Raw genomic sequence first — 12,763 nt, forward strand, 5'->3', positions numbered from 1 at the left:
AAAGGGTTCACCACTTTGGAAAAATCTTTGATGAATCGGCGATAGAACCCCGCATGACCCAAGAAGCTCCTCACTCCCTTCACGGATGTAGGGGGAGGGAGTTTGGAGATCACTTCAATTTTGGCTTTATCAACCTCAATACCATACTTTGAAATCTTATGACCGAGGACAATGCCTTCCTCGACCATGAAGTGACATTTCTCCCAATTCAAAACCAAGTTAGTTTCCTCACATCTTGCCAATACATTGTCCAAGTTGTTCAAGCAATCATCAAAAGAATTCCCAACGACGGAGAAATCATCCATAAAAACCTCAAGAATGTCTTCCACCATATCGGTGAAAAGAGCCATTATACACCGTTGAAAAGTCGCCGGTGCATTACATAACCCAAATGGCATCCTCGAGAATGCAAAGGTACCATATGGACAAGTGAAAATGGTCTTCTCTTGGTCCTCAGGAGAAATAAGAATCTGATTATAGCCGGAGTATCCATCCATGAAGCAATAAAAAGCACGTCCAGCCAACCTATCCAACATTTGATCAAGAAATGGAAGCGGAAAATGATCTTTCCAAGTGACTTTGTTGAGCTTCCTATAGTCCATGCACACTCTCCACCCGGTGACAGTTCTTGTGGGGATCAATTCATTCTTGTCATTTGTTATCACAGTCATTCTCCCTTTCTTTGGGACACATTGCACTGGAGAAGTCTATGAGCTATTGGGAATGGGGTAAACAACCACGAGATCCAACCACTTTATGATCTCCTTCTTGACCACCTCTTGCATTGTTTCATTTAGACTCTTTTGATGTTCAATGGAGGGTTTAGCACCCTCCTCCAATATAATCTTGTGCATGCAAAAGGCGGGGCTTATGCCCCTGATATCCGCCAAGGTCCATCTGATTGCTCTTTTCTCCCTTTGTAGAACCTCCAATGTGGAATCTACCTGCATGTTAGTCAAACAAGAAGAAAGGATAACCGGTAAAGTAGAAGAAGGGCCAAGGAATTCATACCTGAGATGCGGAGGCAATGGCTTTAACTCCAAAGTGGGAGGCTCCTCGATTGAGGGCTTTGTTGGAGGAGTCTTTCGGTTTTCAATATCCAAAGATAGCTTGCGGTGCTCATAAGTGTATGATCCCATCCCTTGCAATGCATTCACACACTCCACATAGCCTTCTTTCTCCTCATCATCATCAAGGTTGATCAATATGGCTTCGAAATTATCCTCAACATTCATTGTGGCACTAGCATCATCAACAATTACTTCGGTCACTAAATCTACGAATGAACAAACTTCATTGCTATTTGGTTGCCTCATCGATTTGCACACATGGAAAACCACCTTTTCGTCACTCACTCAGAAAGTGAGCTCACCGGCTTCCACATCAACAAGAGCCTTTCCCGTAGCAAGGAAAGGTCTACCCAAGATAATAGGCACCTCGTAGTCAACCTCACAATCAAGAATCACAAAGTCTGCTGGAAGGATGAACTTATCAACACGGACTAACACATCATCAATAATTTCCAATGGCCTCTTCATAGCCTGATCCGCCATTTGCAACCTCATAGATGTAGGTCTTCGTTGCCCAATTCCCAAAGTTTTGAACAATGAGTAGGTCATCAAGTTGATACTTGCCCCCAAATCACATAAAGCTTTGGCAAAGTCGGTGCTCCCAATAGTGCAAGGGATTGTGAAAGCACCCGGATCTTCTAATTTCAGATCCATTGAGTGCACAATAGCACTCACTTGATATGTTATCTTGATAGTTTCACAATTCATCGACCTCTTCTTGGTGACCAAGTCCTTCATAAACTTTGTATAACCCGACATTTGTTCCAACGCCTCAACCAATGGTACATTGATAGACAAACTCTTCATTCTGTGAATAAACGTTCTGAATTGGTTCTCACTATTTTGCTTTGCAAGACTTTGAGGGTATTGATCGGGTTCAAGCCTGCACTACTATTGAATAGCGAGGATAGTCGATGTAGTTTTACTAAACAAGGTCGGGATCGAATCCACAAGGAGTTAATTGATTTGGAATTAGGTTTGTATCTAAGTCTAGATGCGTGTTTTGTTCCTAATTGCACTTCCAAACATGAAGGTGTTGATTCTACTTCTATTTCTATTTCTATTGTATGCTAAGATTAAAGCTAAGTACAATATTTTTTATGTTTGTTTTCAAGTGTTTAAAAGGACTAGGGTAGCGACTTCCACCTAGGTGGACATCTAGCAGGTAGTAAGAATCTAGGGCAAGCTTGATTAATTTGGGATCGTAATATAGCTATCACACCTAAGTACTCGCTCTATATCTCTCGATAGTTTGAGTGGTTTTGCCCAATTTGGCTTTCTCAAGTCCAACTGGGTATTCATGCAAGTCATGTGATATTAGCTCAAGTCGGGTATTATAATCTCTAGGTTTAACCCTTTAATTGGGGCTATCAATTTCTTGAGTTCACCCCAATTCCTTGTTGGCCTAGTTTTTCGAGACTTAATCCCTCTTTCTCAAGAAGAGACCAAATCATAAAGGCATGAATCAGTGTTTGCAACCACTAATTCTATAATTCTAGTAAGAACTAGGCTAAATAGCACTAACCCATAAACATTCAAGCCCTAAAATCCAAGACCCATTAAATACCCATACTAGGGTTGGGTCACAACCCAAGCTATGGGTCTAGCTAGTCATAGCAATAGCATAAATCAAAGATGAAGAGAAGATATAATCCATAATACTAAATTTAAAAGATGAAAATCTAATGTTATAAGGTAAATCTTGTACAAAATTGCCCAAAACGAAAAACCTAGTCGTCTCACATACTCAGCAAAAACATAACATAACCTAAAGTTAACAAAAATATCTATTTATACTAAGCTAAAATTTCAGGACAGAAATACCCATGCGGAAGTTTCGGCCGCGTAATTCTAACTGCGGCCGCACACTTTCTTTCGCAGCCGTGTAATTCTGATAGCGGTCCGCGTTTCTTCACACCGGGACCTGGGTTGAACCTTGCTTTGTGAACCGCGTAATTTCCACCGCGTCCGCGTGAGAGACTTCCACGGCTGCATAACTTTGACGCAGACCGCCATTCTCGTTTTTGCTTGAATTATACACTCTCTGAACCTTAGCAACCGCGGTTGCGGAATTCCCATTGCTGCCGTGCTGGTACTTTCGCTGCCGCATCTTCTTGTCGCAGTCCGAGTTCATGTTTGTGCCCAAAAAACTATCTCTCTGATTCTTCATATCGCGGACATCGAAATAATGGCCGCGTCCGTGTTGATACTTTCGCGGCCGCACTTTTTTGTCGCGTTCCGCGTTCCACACCTCTTGGCCCAGTTTTGGTTTTTGTTCAAGTTTTGACTCCTTTATGAGTTGATTATGGCTCATTTGGCTCATTTTGAACAATCCCTTCAAGCAAGCATATTAAGTTAGTTTCTGGAAATACCTTCACACATTTTTGGCCCAAAACACAAGTAAAAGAGAGCAATTAATAGGCTAAAATACCTACTTATCAACTCTTCCAAACATAAGCTTTTTCTTGTCCTCAAGAAAATAAGGTAATTCCCACCTCCGCAACAAAAAGAAAAGGATATTTCAATTGGCCTAAGGTGACTTCATCATGCATCAATTGGGACTAACAATTACCCTCAACACAAATGAATTATCAACAACGTCATATTATGACGTTTTGAGTTCCATAGTTCTAATGTGACACTAGAGCATCAAGAGTTGACTCAATTCATCAAGGAAGCTCGCTCTCTCACGTAGGTCATTGTGGATCCCAATCTCCTCCTCCTCTACTCTCACTAAGCAAATCTCGCCTTTTAGAATGTAACACTCAAAACAAGGATTGTGAAGAAGTGCGCTCATTACTCTCAAAAGAATGCCACAAGTACGGCTCTAAGTACCATAAGCTTGTCCCTTATGTAAATCACCACTAATGTAAGCTCACTCAACTTGAAATCATATAGGGCTTTAGTAGGGATGTAATGAAGGCTTTTGGATCAAGGTAGGACATAACAAACTATGATGGTTTCATCTTTCCTTAAGCACACCATTTTCTCATTTCGGTTCATGCTTTCTTGACTCTTTGAGTCATTTTTATTCTTCCTTAGGGGAACTAGAGAGACAAACCGTTACTCTTTCTTACTCATGACAATCATTTTTTCATTTTTTCATCATTCCTTGCCTTTCATCATTATGTTCTTTGAATCCCTTTAACCTTCTCTTTCTTTTTGACGTATTTCTTTTTGGCTTTTCTTCCTTTTCTTTGCCTTTCCTTTTCAACAATTCTTTTTTTTCTTTGAACCTTTTATCACTTTCAAATTACTCGTCTCTCCCCCAAACTTATGCTTTTGCCAATCGTTCATCATGAATGCTAAGGAAAGATTGGGTGCCAAGAGAGGATCATTATATAACGGATAAAAGCTTGAAATGTGGCTATTGAATGAAAAAGGCTTAGGCTCAAAGGAGTTGACTGGGGATATCATATTGGTAGGCTACAGAAGCTTTCAAAGTTCAACTTGTACCAAGGAGAGCCTACAATCATTTCTCAAGTCGAGCTACACTTAGAATTTCGCCTAGACAAACATTCAGGGCAAGTTCTAAACTTATTGGAACGGGACTTGGACTTGCAATTCAATACCTCACCTCTCAAGCTACTGTATTGTTAAAGAGAACAGAGTCGAGGGACCACAACAACCCTAGCTAATATTGAAGATTACAAATGGCTCAAACAAAACACTCGATGATTGTTTTAGCCAACGTAAGAGTCTAAAGGTCACAACTAGAGCTAATCTTTGCCAATCAACTTGTCTCTAACCATGAGGTCGAAGGTAAATATGTTAGTACCAAGTGAAGCCTGCTTGAGACATTTTTATTCATTACTACTACTATATACACCAAAACAAAAAGAAACCGGACTCGATCCCTTAAGAAGGTTGTCACGCCATCCATCATTGGGAAGAGCCACCCGGTTCACACAACATCCACCGTTGGAAAGAACCGTGGCATTAAGAAAACCAAAGGCTTAATGATCACGCAGAATGTAAAAAGAAGCTAAAAACTCAAAGATAAGCTACTAAAGGAAATAAAAAGTTAAGCTATTAAGGAAAAATACAAAAGAAGTTATGAAGTAAACTACGGAAAGTAAAATGAATATGTACAATAAAAGAGTGAAACGAATATGTACAAAATGGAAATGAATATATACATCGAATGGTAAAGTTATATACATACCAAAAGTGAAAAATAATGATAAATAAAGGTAAAGAAAAATAGTATCATAGTTATTACATACCAATGTCATCAAATCATAACCAAATCAAAATGGACCTTCCCCCCAAATAAAAGATAACATTGTCCTCAATGCTAATATCAAAATAAGATCAGGGAAGGGTTAGAGAGTAAAGAAAACTCCTTATGTGGTCTCTGTCTGTATGGAGTCAGGCACATGGGTGGGGTCCTTGGACTGCATAGGATCATCAGGCCTGTACTACTGGGGCAGTCTCCTCCATAAGCAAGTCAAGTGGGATATCTCCAGCAGAAGTGAATTTCTCTACCTCCATCTTCAGCTTCTCCACTAACTCCTTTGAGGCCTGAGTCTTTCTCATCTTCTTTACCTGTTTGCCCATATCCTTGATCGCTTTTCCATGAGTATCCAAAGTCTCCAGGATCTTCTTTTGGTTGTCTAGGAGCTTCTTCTAGTTGTCCAGAAGCTCCTTAAGTGAATCCTCCACTGATGGAGGTACCTGAAGTTATGCTGGGGTTAACTGTGCTGCTAATGCACTGGATAAGACAGACAACTTTGATGTAGCTACGTACATCCAATTGTTGATGCTGGATAAGGTATGAGAAACCCACAATGCAGTCTGGGGGTAAGCAGAAGATGAGGGCACAGATAGTGGCACAGTGACGGATAACCCGGATGAAGGAGGAGGCATGGTAGCTGAAGGTCCCTCTACTGTGGAAGGCTCTGACCAGGTGGCCACTACCCTTGGCTCTTCAGACTGGCCAGTGGAGGTAGTGGCTTTACCTTTTACTTTAGGGTTGTCTGGTCCTTGGAGGCTATACCAGGAGAAAGGTTTCTTCGGCTTCACATTTGTTTCATAGTGCCTCCCCTCTACCCTTTGGTCCTCAAGATACATAGTGATGACGTTGGGGTAGGGGTAGGAACTTTCTCCTTTTCGGTTGCTTTGGAGATGTAGTTGGACATGAGGTTCCCCATATTTATTGGATACCCCGCTATGATGGAAGCAATTAGGATCACCCGGGAGAGTGGGATGACACTATCATGGTGGCTAGTATTAAGCCGGATGTATACAAATATGCACCACCCTTTGGCTTCAAAGTTGAGGGTATTTCTGGCGATTGGGACTCTAGCTGCGAGCCAGGCCGGTGTTGTTCCTGTGATGGCTATTACTTTCTCTAGCCAAGGCCGGGCTTCTTTATCTAGGGCCATCTTCTCCAAATACTGTACAGCTTCCACATCCTCAAAACCGGCATATTTCTTTAAGGTGTCGCCATCAAACCGTATCTTCAAGTTACGTACCTTTGTGATAGTGGTGCCCTTTTTGATGCGGGCAACATATGCGTAGAACTCCTTGACAAGGTACTCATTGGAATCCGGAACCTTGCTGGTGAAGTACTTCTACGCTTTTATAACCTCAAACTGTCTCTTGACATTTGGATTGTGGGGAAGGAGATCTCTGTCTATAAACTTTCGCTCAAGGGTGAGCGACCTTTGGGGCCACCATTCCCGGAATTTGAGGCATGCTTTCTCGCTCACGAATCTATCCGCCCACACCTCGGGCTTCCTTGATCTAGCAAGACCACCCACATTGGTATCACCCCCTTTCCAGTCATCCAGGACCTATTCATCCTCATATAAATTGATAGGAGCAACTGTGGAGGCCAGAGTTGCAGCAGGTGGGGAAGATGGCTCCGATGCCTCACTACCTCTCTCTGAGCCATCAGACGACCCAGAAGATGAGGTAGCTTCATTGATTAGGCGAAAGGGTTGTGATTGGGCCTCTTGTCAAGGTTGTGTAGATTCCCCCTCAGAAATCTCCCGGGATGAGAGATATTCACTTGTGTCTGATGATTCGGTAGGCGGTCAAGTGAGGGTTTTCTTTTTGCTTATGATTCTTTGACCTGCTAAGGGCAAAGCCTGCTTTCCTTTGCCCCGACCTCGGGAGAATTCTGCCCTCCCTTTTGATTTGTCTGCTCCTCCATGAGATCGCACCATTTTTTGCAAAACACAATTAGTGAAAGATAATTAAAATTGGGGTTCAATCATGCCTTAAAGCAGTACAAATAAAATGAACAACCGTGCTTCTCAAAATAGGTCATCGCGGACCACGAAAAAGTGGACGCGGCCACAGAATGCCCATCGCAGACTGCGAAAAAGTGAACACGGCCGTGAAGAGGTCAGGTTCAGACTACTGACTCTCTGATCTTGGACACATACAGACCGCGAAAAATTAGACGCGGCCGCGAATGACCTATCGCAGACCGTGAAATGATGAACGCGGCCGCGAAAGCAATTAATAGACTCTTTGAAGTTCACAAGCGCGGACCGCGAAAACTTGAACGCAGCCACGAAGACCAACCGCGAACCGCGTAAAAGTGACTGCAGCCGCAAACTCTTAGCAATCACTCAGTAACTAAAAGCTGGGGTAGCGCGGACCACAAAAAAATGAACGCGGCTGCCTACCATATTGCGGGCCGCATAAAATGGATCGCGGCCGCGATATTCAAATAAGATCGGCACTAAGAACACTGATAACTAGGGTTTTCACTAAGTGTGCAAAATTTAGTTCAATTAACCATGCAAAGTTACTAACCCCAACCCGCATTAGGCATATAAACACTACCCACATTTATTTAAGTATCAATTAAGCATTAATTTGAAATCATGGCATGCATCTAAACCTAACTAAGAAAGAAAAATTAAAACAAAGAGAAAAGAAAAGAAAAATATAAAATCACATCATGGAATTGAACATACCAGTTGTAAAATTGTAGTAGCAAATGAACTCTTAATGTGAATGATATGAAAATTGAGAGCAAGATGAGATGAACAGTGCTCTTTGTGAGGTGAAACGTCACGGTTCGAAAAGTGTAAAATGTTTAAGGAACACTTATTTATACTAATCAACTATGGAACCCACCGCCTTACCTGAGCGCGACCACAAAATTCTATCGCGGTCCGTGCTATGTTACCTTATGTAGACCAGCTTCAAGCACATGGGCGCGGTCCGCGGAATATTGTCAGGCCACGCAAAATTCAACGCGGTCCGCGAAAATTGGAACACGGCCACGATCTCTGAAGGATTTTTGACAGTCCAACTTTAGAGAGTTGACATTTTGCTCTTTTCAAGTACGCGTCCGCGGACAAAAATGTGCTGCCGCGAAATGCTCACGCGGATTGCAAAATTTTGGGCGCGGTGTGCGAACTTCCAACACTTAACCAATTTTTTCCCTTTCAAAATCCTGCACTGCACAGCCAATTCCTACATATACTTCGCAACAAGTTAGTCCAAAACAATGTCTAATCTAGGAAGAAAATCAAAAGAAAGAAAAAAAACACATGGATCAAGGCCACCACGTGGCTGTCATCAATCTTGCAAAGGTAATGCTTTACTCGGTACCCATTGACTCTAAAGATTTCACCATTTTTGTTTTTCAAATCGAGAGCACCAAACGGAGTTACATGTACCACTTCAAAAGGGCCACCCTACTTTGGCTTGAGCTTTCCCGAAAACATCTGTAACCGAGAGTTGAATAGAAGAACCAAGTCACCCTCCTTGAATTCTTTGTTCCGGATATATTTGTCATGTAAGTACTTCATCTTGTCCTTATACAAGGACGAGCTGGAATAAGCATGGAATCGGAACTCATCAAGTTCATTTTGTTGCTCTACCCGGAGATTGGCAGCTACATCCCATTCAAGGTTCAACTTCTTCATCGCCCACATGGCCTTGTGCTCTGATTCAACCGGAATATGGCATGCTTTCCCGAATACCAACCGGTACAGAGACATATCAATTGGAGTCTTGTAAGTTGTACGATAGGCCCATAAAGCATCGTCAAGTTTCCTTGACCAATCAGTCTGGTTTGCATTGACAGTCTTGGATAATATGATCTTGATCTCCCTGTTGGAGACCTCAACTTGTCCACTAGCCTGTGGGTGATAAGGGCTTGACACCTTATGATTGACACCATACTTAGAAAGTAAAGTGTCGAAGGCTTTGTTGCAAAAATGAGAACCCCCATCACTAATGATAGCCCTTGGGGTGCCGAACCTTGTGAAGATATTTTTCTTTAAGAAAGCCACCACACTACGTGCCTCATTGTTAGGCAAAGCCACAACTTTAACCCATTTGGAAACATAATCAACCGCAACCATAATATAAATGTTCCCACATGAACTCACAAACGGCCCCATAAAGTCGATACCCCTCACATCGAAAATATTAATCTCAAGAATAGTGGTGAGGGGCATTTCATTATTCTTGGAAATTCCACCATATCTTTGGCACTCATCACAAAGTCTAACAAGCTCGCTAGCGTCTTTGTACAAGGTAAGCCAATAGAATCCACAGCTTAGAACCTTTGTAGCAGTTCTCGCCCCACCATGGTGACCACCATAGGGCGGGGAATGGCAAGCTTCAAGAATACTCAATTGCTCTTCTTTCGGAACACATCTCCAAATAACACCATCATTGCAAATTTTGAAAAGATATGGCTCGTCCCAATAATAATCCAAGCACTCCCGTTTAAGCTTCTTACTTTGGTTTGAAGAGAGCTCATTCGGGAAAATGCCGGTCACAAGAAAGTTAGCCACATCGGCGAACCAAGGTATCCCAGTCACAAACACGGAGATGAGTTGTTCATCTAGAAACAAATCATTAATCTCGAGTCCATCATGGGGCCGCCCCTCCTCTTCCAAGCGGGACAAATAGTCCGCCACTTGATTTTCACTCCCTTTTCGGTCTATGATTTCAAGGTCAAACTTCTGTAGAAGAAGAACCCATCTCATCAACCTAGCCTTAGAGTCCTTTTTACTCATCAAATAATGAAGTGCCGCGTGATTGGTGTGCACAATCACTTTGGTACCTATGAGGTACGGGCAAAACTTTTCCATGGCAAAGACAATGGCTAATAGCTCTTTCTCGGTCATCGTATTGTTGACTTGGGTGTCGTTCATTATTTTTCTTGCATAATAAACCGGATGAAATATCTTGTTGATTCTTTGCCCCAAAACCGCTCCTACCGCAACGTCGCTAGCATCGCACATGAGCTCAAATGGTAAGCTCCAATTACATGCTGTAATTATGGGAGTGGTAGTTATTCTATACTTGAGAAGCTCAAAAGCTTTCATGCAATCATCATTGAACACAAACTTTGCATATTTTTCCAACAACTTGCACAAAGGGTTCACAACTTTTGAGAAATCTTTGATGAACCTTCGGTAAAATCCCGCGTGACCAAGAAAGCTCCTCACTCCCTTGACGGAAGTAGGAGGAGGGAGTTTTGAAATCACTTCAATTTTTGCTTTGTCCACTTCAATACCATTCTTTGAGATCTTATGGCCGAGGACAATGCCCTCCTCGACCATAAAGTGGCACTTTTCCCAATTAAGCACTAAGTTGGTCTCTTCACATCGGGCCAACACTTTGTCAAGATTATCCAAACATTCTTCAAAGGAATCCCCCACAACACTGAAATCATCCATGAACACCTCGAGGGAGTCCTCCACCATATCCGTAAATATTGCCATCATACACCACTGAAAGGTAGTCGGTGTATTACACGAACCAAACGACATCCGTAAGAATGCAAATATGCCATACAGACAGGTGAAAGTGGTTTTCTCTTGGTCTTCAGGTGCAATGAGAATATGGTTTTACCCGGAGTATCCATCCAAAAATTAATAATAAGTACGCCCGTCAAGTCTATCCAACATTTGGTCAAGAAATGGCAATGGAAAATGGTCTTCACGGGTCACTTTGTTCAGCTTTCTATAATCCATGCATACCTTCCAATCGGTGACCGTTCTTGTGGGGATCAATTCATTTCTATCATTTGTGACCACAGTCATGCCCCCCTTCTTTGGGACACATTGTACCGGCGAAGTCCATGAACTATCAGAAATAGGGTACACAACCCCTGCATCTAGCCACTTGATAATCTCTTTCTTGACTACCTCTTGCATGGCCTCGTTCAACCTCCTTTGGTGTTCCATGGAGGGTTTGGCATCTTCCTCCAATATGATTTTGTGCATGCAGAAGGCGGGGCTTATACCTCGAATATCCGCCAATGTCCAACCTATTGCCTTCTTCCTTCTTTGAAGCACCGCAAGGGTGGAATCTACCTGCACGTTAGTTAAGCACCAAGAAAGAATAACAGGTAATGTGGAACAAGGTCCTAAGAACTCATACCTGAGGTGTGAAGGCAAGGGCTTCAACTCCAATGTTGGTGGCTACTCGATTGAGGGCTTTGTTGACGGTGTCTTCCAGTTCTCAAGGTCCAAGGAAAGTTTACGGGGTCCATATGTGTAGGATCCCATTCCTTGCAAAGCATTTGCATATTCTATCAAGCCTGCCTTCTCATCATCCTCATGATTCAACAACACAGCTTCCAAAGGGTCTTCCACATTGATCATAGCACTCATGTCATCAACAATCACCTCCGTCACAAGATCCACAAAAGAGGATACTTCGTTACTATTAGGTTGCCTCATTGACTTGCACACGTGGAACACAACTTTATCATCACCCACCCGGAAGGTGAGCTCCCCATCTTCCACATCAACCAATGCCTTCCCTGTTGCTAGGAAAGGTCTCCTCTTTATGATTGGCACCTTACAGTCAACCTCACAGTCGAGTATCACAAAATCTGCGAGAAGTATGAACTTATCGACCCAAACTAGCACATCATCAATTATCCCCAATGGTTTCTTCATTGTTCGGTCTGCCATTTGCAACCTCATGTAAGTAGGTCTTGGTTGCCCAATCCCCAATGTCTTGAACACAGAATATGGCATCAAATTAATGCTCGCTCCAAAATCGCACAAGGCTTTGGCGAAATTGGCACTACCGATAGTGCATGGAATTGTAAAGGCACCGGGATCTTCTAGCTTTGGAGCCATGGAATGCACAATGGCACTCACTTGATGTGTCATTTTGATCATCTCACAGTTCATTAACCTCTTCTTTGTTACCAAGTCCTTCATGAACTTGGCATATCCCGTCATTTGTTCTAGAGCTTCAACCAAAGGTACATTTATGAACAAACTTTTCATCATATCAATGAATTTCTTAAATTGGTTCTCATTGTTTTTCTTTGCGAGCCTTTGAGGATATGGTGGAGGAGGCCTTGGCAAAGGAGCCTTGGCTTTGGGCACTACCAGATCCGGTATGTCTATCACGTATTCCCTAAGACGGGTTCACATCATGTTGTGTCTCCTCCACGTTTTCATCAATGTCTATCCTCACTTTATCGTGCACATTCTCATCATTTCTTGGCTCATCCTCTTCTTGCACAACCACATCATCATTCACGATCTTTATTGGATTGGAGGTACTAGCAACTCCACCTCTACCACTTCTTGTAGTCACTTCCATAGCATGGCCAGTATTGTTTCGACCCTTCGGGTTTACTACCGTATCACTTGGTAGTGCCCACTTAGGGTGCGTATTCAAGGCTTGAGAAATTTTACCCATTTGGACTTCCAAGTTGCGGATAGAAGTGTTGTGGGAGG

At 42.6% G+C, this 12,763-nt stretch overlaps 1 protein-coding gene across 1 annotated transcript; it reads right to left on the reverse strand.

Moving 5' to 3' along the window:
- Positions 1-11,482: 11,482 nt before the first annotated feature.
- Positions 11,483-12,256, reverse strand: LOC138901811 (uncharacterized). Its single transcript, XM_070189604.1, has one exon. It carries the CDS (start codon positions 12,254-12,256, stop codon positions 11,483-11,485), a length of 774 nt encoding a protein of 257 aa, XP_070045705.1.
- Positions 12,257-12,763: the final 507 nt, after the last annotated feature.

Source organism: Nicotiana tomentosiformis, chromosome 11 (genome assembly GCF_000390325.3).
Source record: "Nicotiana tomentosiformis chromosome 11, ASM39032v3, whole genome shotgun sequence".
Taxonomy (NCBI): Eukaryota; Viridiplantae; Streptophyta; class Magnoliopsida; order Solanales; family Solanaceae; genus Nicotiana; species Nicotiana tomentosiformis.